The sequence below is a fragment of the Lepisosteus oculatus genome, chromosome 4 (genome assembly GCF_040954835.1).
Source record: "Lepisosteus oculatus isolate fLepOcu1 chromosome 4, fLepOcu1.hap2, whole genome shotgun sequence".
NCBI classification, from domain to species: domain Eukaryota; kingdom Metazoa; phylum Chordata; class Actinopteri; order Semionotiformes; family Lepisosteidae; genus Lepisosteus; species Lepisosteus oculatus.
Window position 1 is genome coordinate 33,716,904 of NC_090699.1, and position 18,588 is coordinate 33,735,491.

An 18,588-nucleotide genomic window follows, 5' to 3' on the forward strand; every position below is an offset into this window, starting at 1 on the left:
TTCATATGCAAATTAGTAATACTTGAGGTACAATTATTATAACTCAGTCTAAAACAACAGCTGCGTGAATCTTTAGGCATGAATAAACTACAGTACTTTAAACTCGTTCAAAATGTATCTGTTTTGACAGATTTGCAGTTTTACTGATTTTGCTGGTGAAACTGAGTACAGTACTGCCTATTTCACACGAAATTGCAAAACATTCCCTCACTGTTCTAACTAACCTACAATGAGAAGAGGCGTCATGTTTAAAAATGAATAGAGTCAAAGTAGATGATTTTCTAAAGACACTATGTTGCCTTCAAAGAGGGCGGTGTTCCCTTTAAAAGGACAGCCCTCGGCTGACGACTTAAGTCACATGTGAACGGCTTCTGCAGGAAATCGATTCTCTGGGTAGCAAGAGGAAAGCAAGGTAGAGCTAGGCTGAGACAGAAACAGTACTCTCACAGCAGAGCACAGAGTAATTAGACTCGTACAGTATCTTCCCTTAACAGGGATGTTTTTAAAACGGGATTTGTAGTGTTCTTCCCCTTCCATCAGTTCTAATGAATGACAGCCTAGATAAAATATCACACACTCTCCACAGCACGATGGACTGTTGAGCAACCCGGCAGATCTAGTATATGCACATGCTGTGTACTGTATTGTCAGAATGGAGCTGTTTCAAGCCAAAGATCATTATATCCTACAAAGCGGGGATAAGGCTTTGTGGTGTAGCAGAAAAGATGGAACTATGGAAGTCAGACCTGGTGAGTAATGATGGTCAATATTTTACCTCGTTTCTGGTTCGTTCCTCACCCTTGGAAAATTTCTCCTGTCTGGGAGTTATGTACTGTATCTCTGTTCCACCTTGCACTTAAACTGCCAGTTAAGTTTATTCAGTACGCAAACAAACAGACGTCTGATAAAAATAAATCTCCTATGGACGAGCATATTTTAAAGAATAAAAATATTTTTTATTATTAGGGAGGTCAAATCGGTTTATATCGCTCTTCACACAGATTCGCAGTTGAACCACGAACAAGGAAGAACAAATTTTCCAGTTCATCCTTATGCTGAGGGTTTTCTTTTGAGCCATTTGGGAAAGACTACCTGGTTATTTGCATTTTGTAGCTAGGTGTCGAAATAGACCTGGTTTAACTCCTGTGTATTGTACAGCAGGAAATTCATTAGCTGTCCATTTGTTAGTCGTAGTTATTTGTGTCATTTTGTTCTTGTCGATAGTAAACCTACTAATGAACTGTATTTTTTGCTGTCATCACAGCTATTAAAAGTGCGTTTGCTTTACTAGCATCCTACTTTCTGAAGTATTGCAGTGTTACGTTGCATTAAATACTGGGCTCCAACTCTATTTCTCCAGGAAATTTGCAAAATCTTTTTAAAAGCTTTGTTTTTGCTACGTTGAATGAATCATTATGAATGTGTTGCTTACGCACAAGTGCCGAAGTTGTGATTATTATTATTTTTAATAACAATATCCTGCGGTTTGGATAATTTAAACTGTCCAGAGAGGGGTGCCATTACTCGGTTACGAACCGTTGTTTAACTTAATTCCCTTTCCCCGTGTAAACTGAACTGCAAGCTCTCCGCCTGTTTTATAATGATCAAGACGCAAAACGACAATTATAACGCAGAACGTCTCCTTTTAGCCTGACAAAGCTCAGTATTTGACGTTCAAGAAAAAATGATGAAGTGCAAAACAGACTGCTTCTCGGAGCAGGTCCTACAGGGAATGTAAATAGAGGGTACAGCAGGGCGAGGAGATGTAAAAATATTTAAGTTTATATTTAAAAACCTCTCGGCAAAATACTGCGAGGCGTAAAATAAGCAAAAGCCGAAGCTTTAAAAATTACTTGTGAGTATAACAGCCACACCCTATTAATAGACTTGTAAAAGGTGGAGCAGGTTGAAGCTTGTACCAGCATAATTCAAGGCCTTACCCACCACTAAACCAGTTTGGCTGCTGGTCTGTGCTTTAAATCATTTTATATATTACAAATACATATCGAGAAAAAATACTCTTTCAATTTTATTTTTTTTCTTTTGCCTTTAATTAGTGTTTCCTCTTACTTGCTTCTGTGAATACAATTGAAGTCTTTATTTTAATACGGAAACGTTTTCTAAATGTTTCTTTTTAAAGTTCTGTGCTGAATGTTTATTCCAGTGCAAGGCTATTGGATGTACTGTGCGGTCAGCTCTGGGGTCCTGGGTTTGATTCTAGACTGGTGGTCTTTCTATGTGGAGTTTGCATTTTGTCCCTCGTTCGTATGAGATTTCTCCAGGTTCCTCGCACTCTCCTTGAAAAGCCTTGATTGCGTGCGAGACTTGTGATGCACCGGCATCAACTCCGGGATGTAGTCCTTGCACCCTGTGGCTGTGAGGTGGACTCCAGGTTGGTGCATCTTTACTAGAAATAAACAGATTTTTTATGTTGGACAGGAATTATTAAAGTAATAAGCAGGTTTACTGCTGGATTACCGTGCCATCAAATCTTACGCTCAGGGGCCTCAGTGTGATTAGTGTACTTTAAAACATAGACCCTCTGATTAGCAGCTCCTTACCTAGCAGCTTCTAAATAAAGACTGTGCTTGAAGTTCAACGCCTCTGGACATCTAGGACATCTAGTACAATCAGGCCTATCTTGTATCCCTGGTGAAGAATTGGGTGATCATAGTATGTTGTTTCATAACTGCATGTGACAGAATTATTGATTATTGTGAATGATGGGCTGGCTTCCTTGCACTACTTAGTAGGCAAATTAACCAACACATAAATGTAGGTATATATCTCATTCTCATTATTTGAGTCAGTTGCATAGCTTCTCAGGGGCAGACTTCAGATTTTAAAAGGCAAATATATTCACTTGGAGAAACCATAGTGGTATTGCATTGTTGTTTGTGTGTCAGAGTATTTCATACTAATATTGCTGGATATTTGATGAGGGTTTTGTTTGCTTTCGCCTCTTTGTTTTTCCTTCATCCCTTTTTTGTAATACAAAAACCACACTTTTTTGTAAAATGACCTCCAGCCCCATAGGCGGTCCCAGACCCATAGGCGGTCAAAACTTACCAGGTTTTCTACTGCAACAGTATAGCACATGCTATAGACAATGTACCTATATGCATTAAGACATTTAAGAAGTGCTTCAAGCCCAAGATTAAGCAAGGGTCTATATTCATATCAATGCAAGAGTGTTGCAACAGCTAAATCCACATTCCACAGTGTGGTTTGTGGTTTTTGGTTGTTGACTGTACAGTAGGTATTTGGCCTTGCTTTGGGATTCCCATGTGTTCCAGTCTGAATGCATTCTGAAACAAGTCAAGGCATGTGACCTTTGGTGTCTATTCTGGTGCGGTACTAAGATAGTGATGCAGTTTTGAAAGTTTTACTTGCATAAAAATTGGGTAAAAATGTTCAAAATTGGGCATATATGTGTACAGTTACATCAACCATTGCCAAAAAGACTTCACTAACCTGGCTCATGCTCTACACATTAAAGGGAGGAACATCCCTGTTGTTAATGTGCAATGTCTCTGGTAATCTGTGCCATGCAGTTTGCTTGCTGCGTTCGAGCTAAAGATGGACACACGTGATGGACACATGTGATATGGATCACTTACGTTGAGCTCCGTTAATGAAAAACAGTTATGTGGTCCATGACTCGCATGACTGAGGGCTTTATATTTTGTTAAAAGTGTGCTTTACAAATTAAGAATACAGGTTACTGTTAAAATATATTGAATTAATGTTATCATTTCCAATGTTTGTCTCATTCCAAGGTTTGAGGCTCTGTTTCTAAAATAGTTCTGTTTCCCCCTGTTTGAAGTTTAAACAAACACAGCTTTGTTGTGAAAACTGAGTAACGCTTTCAAATATTTTTCTTACTTCATCAAAAGATTTTTTTCCCATGCTTCAGTGTTTTCCAGCCTGTAGTAAAACCCATTGTTCTGAAATATTAGTATTTTTTCAAGGGAATATTTGTTCAAGTAATTTCAAGTGAGTGGTGCCAAAGTAATTGTTTAGTAATTTATATTGAATAGAAATATGTTTGAAGTACATAATTCTGAAGTCTTTAGCCTCTTGTGGAATTTGAAGCCTAACTGATTGAGTCATTTATGACACTGGTTTGATATATTATTTAGGACATATACAGTAAAACAAATATAAACTGTACTGTAGGTCTCATTTGGTAAATATACTGTTGGCGTGCCCCAGTTGTAGTGTTGTATTCCTACAGTATGTTTGTCACCTGTGTTGCTACCTAATTTGTATAGGTGTTGTATTTCAGTAGTGAGGTAAACTCCAGCAGAGTGAAATTGTGAAGCTCTTTTTCTATGCAAAATTCTCCAAAAAGATGGTTTAACATAGCACCTAAAAGTACAAGTCTGTATGTTTGTTTTAATTGTTAATAACTACCCTTAAAACCCTTGGATTCTGATTTTCCAATGAATGTAAATGTAAAAATGTGAACTTTTGTAGAACTGTGCTTTTTCAAATGTGTTTAAACGGAAATATAAAAAAAATAAGGAACTGTGCTGCTAGGTCCTAAATGCATAATAAAGAGCTGTGCTTCAGTGTAGCAGATCTTCTAAAATCGTCCTGATGAGTAGGATGAACCACACAGCCTGAATATTGTGGTCAGGAGTCTGTGCCTTTCCTCACGCTCAGTATTGCAGGTGAACACTGGTGAAACTGTGATGGACGGAGACAGTGGGGGACCCTCAGCATGCTGTAAAACTGTGAGCTATGTGGCATGCCAGGGCATCGGTGCAATTAGATGGTATCAAAAGGAGTTGTGTCAGTCCTTCAACTCGCATTTGAGGATGTGTGTGTATGTCTTCAGTGCTGCTAGGTCATTGCCTGAGAGCAATGGCTAAGAGTTCTGCCTAAAGCAAAAGATGTTACGAGCAAGAGGAGGCCGGTCAATCCATCCAGGTTGTTTGCTTGCCAGTAGTTAATTGATCAAATTGATAAAAGCCTTAGAAGATTCTGAATACTTAAATTGTCTCTCCTTGCAGTCATCTCTGTTAAAGCTTAAAAAGCTTTAGAGTTTAGTAGTTCCAGATTTTAGGCGTAGATTGTAATGGCAGCAGTTGTTTATGGCATATTAATTCAAAAATAACACTGATTGATTGAAGGGGTAGACTTTGTCTAGATCAGTCCAAAGATCTAGAAAGTACATTTGAAAACTTAGGCTTTAGAAAATCTTTTTCCTATTAGTTTAATCTATACTTACTGTACATGTCATGGTTTCTTTGCCTGGAAGGAAATTGGCTCAGTAAACACCTAGGACATAGTACATTTATTTCTTTGGCTGCAGTACTAAACACCTGCTCCTACTGGCTGATAAATAAATGTCATGCTTTATATGTGTGTGTATATATGGGCAATATGGTATATTAAGATCCTCTTAAGTGTTATGTTTTGCACAGTATAAAGATTATTTCCAGCAAAATGATATTAGTAAATCAAAGTTATTTCAAGTCGCTTAATTTTAATAACACAGAGCGCCCTATTTAGTAAAGAGTTACTGTATGTTCCAGAGGGGCGTGAATTAAATCAAGTGATAACTTTAAAACAAGTTTTTTTCAGAGTGTGCCAGGGCAGCAGGCTTGCTGTTCTGGTACAGATTGTCTGCAGTGTTGTACAGTCCATTACAGCAAGGTTACAATTGATTTTGATGACACAGTCCTTGTAATTTTTCCTTTTTTGTGCCACTTATATACAGTACATGGTGCTGAATGATTGTTTTTCAGGCTGTGCTATTTTAGATGCAGGAAAGAAAACTGGTTAACTTTTTACTTTTTTTTGTTAGCAGTGAGTGTTCTCAAACTTAATTGTTTGGAGAAGTTAAGAATTCGCCTAGTCACTAAACCTTTTCACTGTGCTGTAAAACCTGTTTTAATAAAACCTATGTTTTAATGAGGCTGATGTTTATAAATTGGGTTTCCAGGATGTACAGATTTAAAGCTTTCAACGCTCTTTCTGATGTAAAGGCTATTGTGTAACCTATGGAGGATTGTGTACACAATGAAAGATCATTATTTGGAAACAACTTGTTAATTATGAATCTACCAAATCTACAGCAAACAGATTTCAATTGAAATGGGGCCAGTTTTTGTTTTTTAAAGAAGTGAATGTATTGTTGCATTTCGGCTTTTTACAGAGCACAGAACTTTATACAGGTCATGTACTTGCAGGTGAAGAATGCCACCATGTCACTTAATCTTCTCCCTGTATTTCCTTCTTCTGCCAGACTACTAACACTGAAAACGGAGACTAACTGCTGAGGAGCTGAAGATTCTTTATTTTCTGTCTGGGAATGTCTTACTAACATGTGTAAGCACTGCTGCCTTAAGGATTTCAGATTAGTCCATATGAGATGGTTAAAGTAATAGGCAATGAGGGTGTCAAAGGGTCTGGCAAATAGTTAAGGACAAAAATACAGCAACTCCACTGGTGCTTCAAACTGTTTGCAGGTTCCATCACACCCTGGAGGCTTACTCTCCTTAATCTTTAAACTGTATGTCTTACAGTAAACAGTGAAGTCAGAGAGGCAAAAAGTATTGGACCACCAGCAGCTTATTTTATGCTTTCTTTTTGAAATATTCTAAACACACTGGCAGGTTATTTTACTGCTATTATCATTTTCCTCATTACAGTGTGCAGTGTATACATTTCATTCCTTCTTTATTCAAGCCTGTTTCATTGCACATAATGAGCTTTTTCTGCAAATTGTAATGTGTTTTTAACAGCTTGCCCTTCTAGCTGAAATTGGTTCACTTTTATTCGGCTTCATTAACAGAGACAATGTAGTCATTTCTTAAACTGGCCTGTATATTGAAGCTAATCCTTTAAAAACACCCATCAGCCATAGCTTAGATCACTATTGTCTTCTGTTGTATCCAAACCAGCCAGGCAGTCCAGTGGAAAAAGTGTTCAGGGCTTCAGTGATGGGATATAACCTTCTTGACAGACTTCAGGATGAAATTACATATACTGCCAGTGGAGCAGTTATACTTTATAGTCACAATAGTGAAGGGTTTCTCTAATTACATTGATGTGAACCATTTACCTGAAAAGTCCAAAATAATGATTGTGTATGTCTTTAATTTGCGTTAATAAATCTACATTAAAATTTTTTTTTTAGAATCTTGTCTTTGTTTTCTATGAAACACGAAACGAAGACGTTCGCCTTGCACATAATTTGAAGGGGAAACATAAACATACATTTAGATTTTGCTAATCTAATTTCTTATGTGTTTTTATAAAATAAATTAATGTCTTAAAGACATTAAGAGAGAAATATTTGCAGTAACCAACAATATTTGTGTTTGGGAATAGACAGCAGCAACAGTTCAGCACAGATTTTGTGCAGGAATGTCAGGTTTCAGTAAATCCTTGAGGGATTAACCTATTTAGTGTCCTATAAACTCAGGGTAAAATTGAAGTAATGCCATAATCTATGGGGAAACCAGTGCAGCATATCCAAATAGAAGTTACATGGTCAGTAGACTTTGTTATTAAAGGTGGTACAGGATGTTTCTGAACAAGTCGGAAGTTTATTTTTAAGCGACATTAGACCAGCCGGGAAACACCGTACATTCTAGTCTAAACAAATGCACACCTCCGTTTCAGTATCAGTATTTGGTATCTGACAAGGCAGGGAGAAGGTCTAATAATGATACATTGCACAGGTAAAAAGGTTAAAAGTGCACCTTAAACAGTGGTGAGATATAACTTTCCCTTGACACAATTCAAGATTTTAGGCCATGTCTGTAATTGAGTTCCATGACAGTGTTCACAACAACAATCTGAAGTCAGTGCTTTTTGGCTCTTCTTTTTAAGGTACAGTAGGTTTGCATTTCAGAGTCTCCATTATGACTGCTGTTCTCCAACGCTGCAAGCATTGCTGAAATACTGCCTACTTTTAATAATTTATATGCATTTGGGGTAGTAACCCAGGCCCTGCAGAAAGAACAATAAAGCATGACCAGTGAGTTGGATAGTGTGACTGAAATCTAATGCAGTCCAGCTCCTGTTGACATTACTGGGATCCCTCAGAGACCATCATATACAGTATTCTACTACACTTAAAGCTTTATATGGTGGAATCAAAGCCTGCAAACACTTGTCAGTAAACACTCTAGTTTCTGTACATGACTTCAGTATTCTAGTGCATAAAAATGTTAATCATTCATATTTGACTACACATATTAAAGCATTCTGATAACTATGTGGTGTGATTTGCCATGGATGCATGTAAAAAAGGTTCACTATTCCATGCCCTGGCCAGAATGGTTTTAGAATCTTTTAGGCTTAGAGGGATTATTTCCACCTCTAATCAGTATTTTCTGCAATATCTTTCATATCTTAATATCATGAGTTTCAGATTTGGGTTACTTCTACCAGTGTGCTTTTGGCTCACAAAGAGCACCAATCAAAGTGTTACCGATCATGTTGTATCGAAGGGGCTTTTTTTGAATGTCTAGGCAGATCAATGTATATTTAATGAATACAGTGTTATTGTGATTTCTGCTTTTTTTTTTGGCTTTTTCAGTGTGGACATGCTTTATGTCCATCTGTACTTTTTTTTCCAATAAGGGATACAAACAGCCTAGGCTTGGCTTATGGAAGAGCATTGCTTTAAACTAATGAGCTCAAGCTACGTAGGAAAAAAAAGTATGTACTGTAGATGATGGCAGTTAATTCTGTTTGGCAGTTAATTTTGTGAGCCTGTCAATAACAATGTAAGTGAAAACGATGAAGATATAGTTGAAAAATTAAGTGAGATCACTGTGGGGGCTTCCATTTTACATGAAAGGGGGGGGCACCTAGCAGTATAAAGTACAGAATGAAACCTTGTAATAAGTAATCAGATGGGTTGTGTGTATTAACCTTTTGAAAAAGCATTTGTGTGATCAAATGTTCTTTGTTTCTGTCTTCATAGTGACATTTAATATATTAACTTTCTTGTATTAGGCCCAATATTTGTGAAATGGAACCCCCTTCCATTCAGCTCTGTTCATAGACGTTTCCCCAGAAGTAGTAATTAAGTCAATTTCAGCAGGAATTGTTCACTTCATTACCTCCTTTCTTCCGGTGCTAAGAAAGGGACTAAGTCATCAGACAACAGGAAATATCACAGGGTTGCTTTCAAAGTCAAAAGATCTTTATCACTGCATGAGAGATGAAAGCATCGCTGTCCTATTTCTGGAATGTGTGATATTTTCTTACTATTACCCATGATGTCTTTTTTAAGAAACATACTCTATTCCAGTTGCAGGTGACAGTGGTTAAATGTGCAGCATATTTTTTTCTGATGCATTAGAGAACTATTCTACACCTTCAAGATCAATGAGATTAAATTGATCCATCTGTTGGACTGGTAGAAATCAATGTGTTTACAGCATTTAAACATTTAAATAAATAAATTTTTGTTAATATAGGGTAAATATAGGATGCTTAAGAGTCTCAAGACATGACTAAGTGGTTTATTCTTATGTGCAAGGGACCTGCTGGTTTAACCCCATTAACCACTGCACCACTGAGTTGTTTTTTTTGATTGCACAACTGGTTACATATTCAGCAGAAACATTCCTTCCTGTAATAGATAAAAAAAAAACATTTCTATAAACATTATGATGACATTATAGCCGTTCCTGTGTTTGATTTGTTCCATTTTGTAGATCTGAAATTTGTAAATGATGAAGCTTTATTTTAAACTTCCAGGGACTACTGACTGACTTATGTTTAAATGACGTAATGTAGCCTGTCACTTCTAAGCTGGCTGTTGTGTTTTGAAACTCTTGTCTTGATCATGTGGTCTACTACACCACTGTTGTCGACATATACAGTAGGTGTCACGTAACATTTTATTTCAAATAAAAAGGCAGCGCATCCGTCTGATACATGGTCTGGAACTTAACTAGCAAACAAACTTTTTTAATTCAAATTCTGCTATGAGCTGACAGTGTTTTAAACTGCTCAGTCATAAAGAACTAAGTTTTTTATTAGTAGTATTACTTTTATTTAATCGCATCTTATGCTTTGTTGCAATATGTATTATTAGAAACTACTGTAGCAACTTTAATTATCAATGCAGAATTGCCTAAACAATTGAGTTCTACCGACTGTCTAACCAATTGATTGATTGCAGTAAAGATAAATGAAATGCAGGAGTTGCCTAAATCTTTAACTTTTCTTGTTTAGCAGATTTGACTAAAAAGAACAATTGTCTGTTTAAGGCTTCTAGCACACTAGCTCGGTGTGATTAGTCATAACTTAAACAAAAAATCACTTTTCCTCTGAGTAATGTAGCTGTAAGGGAAAGCCTTCAAATATTTTCCAAAGTCCATGAGACGAGTAAACATCTCCAATTCACTGAGTATGTCATCTGTTCCATTTGTACAACCTCCTTTTATGTTTTTTTCTTGCCGGTGGATCTGAGTGAAACGTAAAAATATGTGACTCACAACCTCTCGGAAAGTAATTTCTCCATTTTTTATCATCTTTTTTTTTAGTCAGCTCTATTCTGAGGGAGATGGTTAAAGAGTTCAGGAAAAAACTGGCCTCTCGCCTCATTTCACGTACAGTATACAGTATATACAAACACACACTGTCAGGTTTTTAATGTAAAACTCTTTAAGTTTGATTGCAGGCTTATTAACAAATGTCATGTGGAAAGGTGTTTGTCACACACCTAGTGCTTCTGGTGCTCTGACAGTGATGAAACAGGTGTTCTGGTAGAAACCATTTTCACTGCGTCACATGAATAATTTGACCTGAGAACGACCATACAGCGCGGCCATGCAACTCGTTTTTGCTTTGCATGGGGCGGTGAAGGCTTCTTGATTAACACTGTTGGATCAGTGCCAGGAATCCCAATAGCAAATCATGTAATCAAATTCTGCAGCACACTTCCTGCAAGTGAGGTCATGCCATCCATGGGTGTTTTTTTTACCATCATCCACAAGCTGCACATTATTCCCCTACCTTTACAACTGCTTGCCAAGTTTCCACATCTCGCCTGTAGTGTATATACTTTGGAGTTCCAGTAGCGCTGCGTGTCTAATGAATAGCCAAGATTTCATCCAGGAATGAAGCTGTCATAGCAATACTATTCATTTTTGGCAGCTTAGCTCAGTTGGAACATGATTAAATCAGAATGCTTGTACATTGTTATACAATGCTTGTTTTTATGTCTAATAATGTTGTCAATAAAGATGAGTTTTGACATTTGGATCTGCTACAAGTCATAAAGTAATCTTTTGTGTTCAGTTTTTTTTAGTGTTTTGACAGGTCATTTTGTAGAATACTTAGGTTTCATATGTATAGTATGCATTATTGTAATACTATTATTTATTTTGTTCACATCAAAAACTTGGTAGCCAAAGGGGGTTTGCACTGAAATACTAATTTAAAATTTAATCAACTAAATAAATTTAAAGTGAAAGTTGCACTGTATGTAATTGCCATGTTTCTATATCTTTCGTATTGCTCATTGTTTTTTTTCAGATTATTTTGTGGTAGACTTGACAAATTAGCCTCTAATTGTTTATCATGTGTTCCTGATCACATCTATGATCACAAGGGGAGAAAGTGAAAGACGATTTCTCCATCCCACCCACCTTTGCACCAATTGCTCACCTCGTGAGATCTCCCAGGTGATGCAGCCCTGCTCAGGAGGTTCAGTGCTGACTGGAGAAATGTATTCCTTACCACCAGCACTTTAAGCCTGAAAGTTCCCAAGAGGTCCTGGGAGTTGGTGTTTCACAGAGAACTGTGGGAGCCCCAGCTGACTAACTCCAGCCCTTTTCTGGATGGTGCCTGTCCAACTGTGTGACACTGTCTGGGGAATCCCAGTCAGTCACATCTAGCTATTGACAAGGCCCAGATTCAAACCCCTCAATGCCTGGATCACCTGCACTTGCCCAAGCACCCCAAATGAGTTTTGTTAAAAATAATTTAGTGCTTATGTTTTGGTGGCTTAACCCCATCTTTATTAGGTATCTAATGGAGGAGTTCACTGCGGGTGATAAAATATGGGTTAATTATGTCCATTAAAATGAGGAAGCTCCTAATGGACTCTTTGAGGGTTATTGAGATCGCCATTAATGCTGTGACATTATCAAGTGTTTAAACTGTCAAATGCAAAATGAAATCATAATATATACAGGTAAAGTAGCTACTTTCTAAATCAAAGTGGTTTCCAATGATTTTATTAGATAAGAGTGTGTGCCACTCATGCATTTAACCTAAGGTATATATTAAAGTGCTTGTGGTATCAGTAGGGATCAAAAATATTTTGAGCACTACAGTAATCAATTAGAAGAGTGTAATCTCTTAGTTAACACAGGCAAGACGTTTTAATCAGTACACTAAATTTTCCTTGGTTAAGTGTTGTTTGAGGAGATGGAACATACAGTAACTGTGAGTGTGTTTGATCATAAGAGACAAATATACAGTATGTAAGCCACGTATAAAATGTGGTTATCTAAATAAATAAGCAGAAGGAATCAAAGTATACCTTGTTTATATAGTTACAGAGACCGTAATAATAGGCAGCTGAAAACCGTTTTTAAACAAGTTTTTTAAATTGTAAGTGTGAATGAGGAGCTTTTGTTTTCGTGTTCTCGGCTTACAGTAGTTTTGGGAGATTGTCACAAGACTGGAGGAAGAAAATAGGTCAGCCGTCTGCCACATTTGCTCTTGAGATTCACATGTTGGTGGAAGCTCGAAATCATTTCTGTACAACAGTAATAGTGTTGCAAAAGTGGGTGAAGACTTTAACCCATCTCTGCTCTATTCCCATTACAGTGCATTTGTTCACACGAGTGAGAATATTGATCTAATTGTGGTCTAATTATGAGTACTGTATTCACAGTAATGATTTTTAACTATTGTTATTAACATTTGGTGTGGGGGAAAAGTAAAAACAAAATCTCAGATATTGTTAGTTTATCTGTTGATTTAATGTTTTAAAATGAATCGGACATTAGGATAATAAGACTTCATATTCTGTTGCCTACATGACTCACTTAATATCCAGACTCTCAAGTTTAGCAGTTTTTTTTATTGGACATGCAGTGGTTTTATGAGGTTTTAAGAAATGATACGTGAAACTGACATTGGGCATCTTAACTTTGACCTTTGCAGTGCAAAGTCTGTCCTATGAGAGATCTGGGAAGCTGCCATGGAAGGAGTTTGGCTCATGAGGTGTATTCACCTGTTAGTAAAACTAAACTCTTCTATAATCCATTAACTAACCACCATAGACAGTGCAATACTTTGTATCTTTGCAACTATTTTATTTAACTACTTCATATTCATGGGGTTATAAAACATTTATTAAAGGTGGGTAATGCTTATCTTTGGATTATGAGCTTTCATGAGATGACTAGAATGTACAGTAGATTGTAATGTACGTAGCCTTGATGGCAAAGATGATAATTTATTGAATAGATTCTGTAGATTTCTTATATTGCTTTTCTTAAATTCTGATTGACATTATTATTAACATGACTTTAAATTTATAGCTTGAAATTTCTGACAGTATTTTTATATTCATACTGTATAAGAGGCAGTAGGGCTGTTGGGATTTCTTGCTTTGTGAGTCATTGCTTTGATTAGTTTCCAAAGTCTCCGGGCAAATGCTAGAGTAGATTATGATTCAATAACAGTGCACAATGGATTTACATCTGGTGCTGGAGCTTTATTTAATTTGGGGGATGTCTGGCTTTTTTAGTATGTACATGCGCATAGACCATAAATTGGAAATTAAGAATAAGCGATTCCTTACATATAGGAGGGGGCTTGTATCATCCACCACTGAAATGCAGCACATACTGTACCTGGATGGTATGCAAAATCCATTATGCACCAGCAGCTCCACTACACTACAGATCAAATCTTGTGACAAATTGCTTTATAAGTTGAATTAAGGAGAAACTTGAGGTAGGCCAGGTTGTTCAACACTAGAGTGGAATTTAATCAGCACACTTAGGTTAGTGCCACAACTCTTTTGGCAAGTCCAACAATATTCTTGGTAACCATAACTGGGGCATTGGTTTTAAGTTCCTTTATCTATGAAGAAAGTCCTTCTAGTTGATGTAAAGACTTAAAGATCTTTGAAGTCATTCCTCACATTCTGGCTGGCAAAGTGTTTAGGCAAAAAGTGTATAGGACCAGCTTCTTGACACTTCTGTGTTGTTTTTCTTTTTTGTTATTCAAAAAAAAAATGGATATAAGCTCTGTGCCTTTCTGGGTTTAAAATGACTTTTTATGTTCTGCTGCCACAGTGGAATGCTTTAGAAAGTAATGGGTTTTCTAATAAACTTTACTTGTTTGAGCCACTTTGACGGTGCTCACTCTGGCTTGTAATGAAGTGTCAGCGTCAGTTAATTGAATCAGAATAAAGGTCTCGGGTGCCGCAAGCACATTGGTAATTATGATCTAAGGAAGGAGGTTATAAAGCAGCACACCTCAGTAAAGTTTCTGTATCTCAGCCTTCAGAACAGGAGATTATTTTTTTTAAACCATGTAGCTGTGATTAGGGATGTGGAAATATGGAGGGGGGTTAAATTCCTGTTGGAACATCTCTTTTAGCTCCAGGCGGATCTTTCAGTGGTGTACTTTTCTATTTTGCTTTTGTGGATGTTAACTTTGGAAGTTTTGTCAGGGGTTTAAAACTCTCCATCTAGAAATTTTGATGTATTATATAGCAATTATTTAACTAATAGTGTAAAGTGGGTGAACACTACTGGGCAATAAAATTAACCTTTGTTTATATTTAAGACCATACTTTATCCTCAGTTTAAGAATGGGTTATGCCCCATTGTCCTGTTCATAACTATTTTTAATCACCATTTCCTTTTTATCATTTGTTGACTGCATTAATAATAATAATAATAATTGCTTACACTTATATAGCGCTTTTCTGGACACTCCACTCAAAGTGCTTTACGGGTAATGGGGACTCCCCTCCACCACCACCAATGTGCAGCCCCACCTGGATGATGCGACGGCAGCCATAGTGCCCCAGAACGCTCACCACACATCAGCTATTAGTGGGGAGGAGAGCAGAGTAATGAAGCCAATTCATAGAGGAGGATTATTAGGAGGCCATGATTGGTAAGGGCCAATGGAAAATTTGGCCCAGGGTTACACCCTGGGATTTTTAATGACCCCAGAGAGTCAGGACCTCGGTTTTACGTCTCATCCGAAGGACGGCGCCTGTTTACAGTATAGTGTCACCATCACTATACTAGGGCATTAGGACCCACATGGACCGCAGGGGGAGCGGCCCACTAACACCTCTTCCAGCAGCAACCTGTTTTTCCCAGGAGGTCTCCCATCCAGGTACTGACCAGGCTCACACCTGCTGAGCTTCAGTGGGTTGCCAGTTGGGAGCTGCAGAGTGATATTGCTCCTTATATTAGAGTGGAAACTCTAAAAAAAAAATCTGTCCTTAATAATCGTTCCAATACTTAAGTAAAGGCCAAGAGCATTGCCATTGTGAGTCAGTTTCATCTTCTTCGTTTAAGATGTCCACTTTCATTTTCAGACGGCATTGACCTTTTGTTTTGATCTGTTGTTGTCATTCACATTTAAAGTAACCATGAAACCACAGAGCACAAGTTGGATGTTAATTTTAACAAAACCATGCTCCCTCTGTGTAGTGACTCACAGTATTCATTTGCCTTGTGTTTTACTTTTTTGTTCATATATTCCAAGTTCATCCACTCTTACACTATGTAGAATTCTTTTCTTTTTGGAACCAGTTTGTATGCTGTTACAGATGGGGCTGGGCGATATGGCCAGAAACATTATCACGATAAAAATTGTCATATCAGTCGATTATCAATAATAATCACAAATGTAAAATCATTATTTCTTTCAAGTTTAAAGGCAGATTTTTTTTCTCCTGAGTGAAAGTTGAAGACACCAGACAGTTAATTGGTAAATTAAACAACTCTTTATTTTAAGAACACAACAAACACTTGCCAAACAGCAGAAACATTAAACAAAGCTGAGGTAGAGAGTATTCAAGTCTTTTTTTATCTCAAAATATGCATGAGTAAAATTTACAAAATAAATATTTTAATAGAAAAATTAAATACTGCAGTGTGATAAAACACACATAGAAGATGGCTCAGACAGACTGCAAAGTTTAAAGTGCTTTGTTTTATGTCTGATCGTAAAAAGCCAAAATATCTCCAAATTACCGAAGTTGAATGACCTTTTCTGTCGACGATGTGATCGCCCTTCGAGCTGGTCATTGGCAGCACTACATTTGCTTCAGTGTCGCTCATTTCTCCACTCTAACTGCAGTCCTGTCTGCCACTACCGTGTGGGTTAACAACACCACGTTAGCTGCCCGGTCTGCAACACACACGCACACTCACACAGTATTTTGTGCGCATGCGCAAAGCATAAACATATCGAACATTTATCGAACTTTTGTTAAAATTATATAGAGGAAATTTATATCGCGATAATTATCGTTATCGAATTATCGCCCAGCACTAGTTACAGATGTTTGGCACCAGTTTGCTATGCATACATACAGATGTTTTTATCTTGATTGTTTATATCTCAATGAGTTTTATACTATAAATCGTTGTAATAACACCTGTAACGCAACGGGGGCTCAGGCGGGCGCCCTTGACGCATCTGTTCGGCCCCATCCCGACTGGAGGCTCGAACCCGGGACTTCCGCGTCTCTCTGCAGCGACCTAGCCCCGTGAGCCGACCAGATGCGGCAAGGGCGCCCGCCTGAGCCCCCGTTGCGTTACACACCTTAGCATTCACACTAGGATTTCGATTGTTTCTGTTGAATTATCAGTTTTTCCACAATAAACAATTTAGCACTAGATTCACCCTCTTGCTGTGTGTTGGCTGCTTTTGCTTCAAGCTCAGATATCCAGTTTGTGTAAGTTAGCTCGGTAATTTGAAGTCCAGTTCTGTATGGGTGTTCAAGATTGGCCATACATGGTATAACTGATTCCTTTCCTTTTACTAAAAAAAAATGTCCTCGTTCAGCAGTGCATAATCAAGTTTGTCATGTAAAGTAAAAGGCTGACTCTTGATGAGGTGCCAGTGGTTATGAGATTTCAGAGGTGTCACAGCACAAGTCCTCCATTGTTACATTGTATCCTTTCATTTCTTTTCCATTTATCTCTGCTTAATGCTGCTAATCCATTCAGTTCTGCAAGGCTGTCAAAAGAGCTGAGTCAAAACTATGGTGTTTTTTACCAGTGTTAATGGAATGACTGCAATCCATTGCCGCAGTAGTTAGCCTGGTGTTCCATCAGTGTATTTGGTTTAACTGTATCTGTAAAACTTCTGATGCAAAAATCTCCACCTCTCTCTGGCACGTTGCACTGTTAAAGCTATCTTTGAGTTTTGAGACATTTACCATTTATTAGCAAAAACTGTAGCAAAATCACTTAAAATGCATTTAAAAATCAATTTTTGAAATATGTGTTACTTAGTAATTAGCTTATTAATTTGACCAAGGACAATGCTCAAATTAAAGTCTTTAGAGTTTTACTCTGCGTTTTGCTGCAGTTGTGCACGTGGAACATTTTCACCTCTCACATAGTAATACTGCAGGCATAAAACACATCTGGGTGAGAGAAATCAATACAGGCTTCTGTTATAAATGCAACAATGCATTTTCTCAGCCTTAGTTTTCCCTCCATAAGGACAGCTTGCTGTTGATCAAACTGCTGCCATTTTGAGGAACCACAGCTCATGAACCGGGCACCCATGTTGCAGGGCTCAGAGCTTGTGTGATTCTTCTGTGTTTGACATGTCTCAGTCATGACGATAGCAGTGCAGTTCTCCAATCTGCAATTGTAATTCAAGAGCACCACTAAGGCTAAGGAGCTGTCAGTTTAGATGCAAATTAACATTCTTTGCACTCAGTTTAATCAGATGAGGGTGCAGCCAGGCTGAACGGGATTGGGTTGCGCAGCTGATTCATTATTTAATCACCGATGTCTAACACCGTTTAATAGAAGATACTGCGTTCACAGCTTTCTGTTTGATTTTTGAAGTCTTTAATGATAGTTTCACAGATTTATTTTCCCTTAACCTAATGCTATAGTGAGAGTCCTCCAGTCTATGTACTAAATAAGAAATTATATAAGACCATGGCTCTTCTAGTCATTGGGCCATTATTATATGAAAAGTGTTGACTTAAACAATGCTGTAATAAGGTCTTAATGAAGTATTATTTTAGTACTTAACTACTAAACGTCTGTCCATCTATATTGTGGTAACAGTTAACAAAGGGGCATATGTTGTCTTGAAGTCCATTACCAAATTTAGGGTGGCTAAAGATTCTTATTGTAATGAATCATGATTTTACTGTATGTGGTAGTTTGTGCTGCTGTTTCTTGTAATGGTTATTTCTCCTTTTTTAAACTATTGTAATTGAATGGGAAGGTATCAGATACTATTATACATTTTAAATGTGCTTTTCTATATAGTTAAAATTTCTTCATGATTCAACTTAGAACAGCATTATGCACATTACAGAAAGAATCCTGTTAACCATAACAATAGGCACATCTGTATTTA

The 18,588-nt window shown here is 37.4% G+C and overlaps 1 protein-coding gene across 1 annotated transcript in view; it reads left to right on the plus strand.

Annotated features, from left to right (window-relative positions):
- Positions 1–381: 381 nt before the first annotated feature.
- inpp5f (inositol polyphosphate-5-phosphatase F) overlaps positions 382–18,588 on the plus strand; it is an 85,166-nt gene continuing 66,959 nt past the window's right edge. Inside the window, exon 1 of the mRNA XM_069189114.1 lies at positions 382–749. Within this exon, the coding sequence (XP_069045215.1) occupies positions 653–749 (97 nt within the window). The 5' untranslated portion in view covers positions 382–652. The remainder of the gene's footprint in view (positions 750–18,588) is intronic.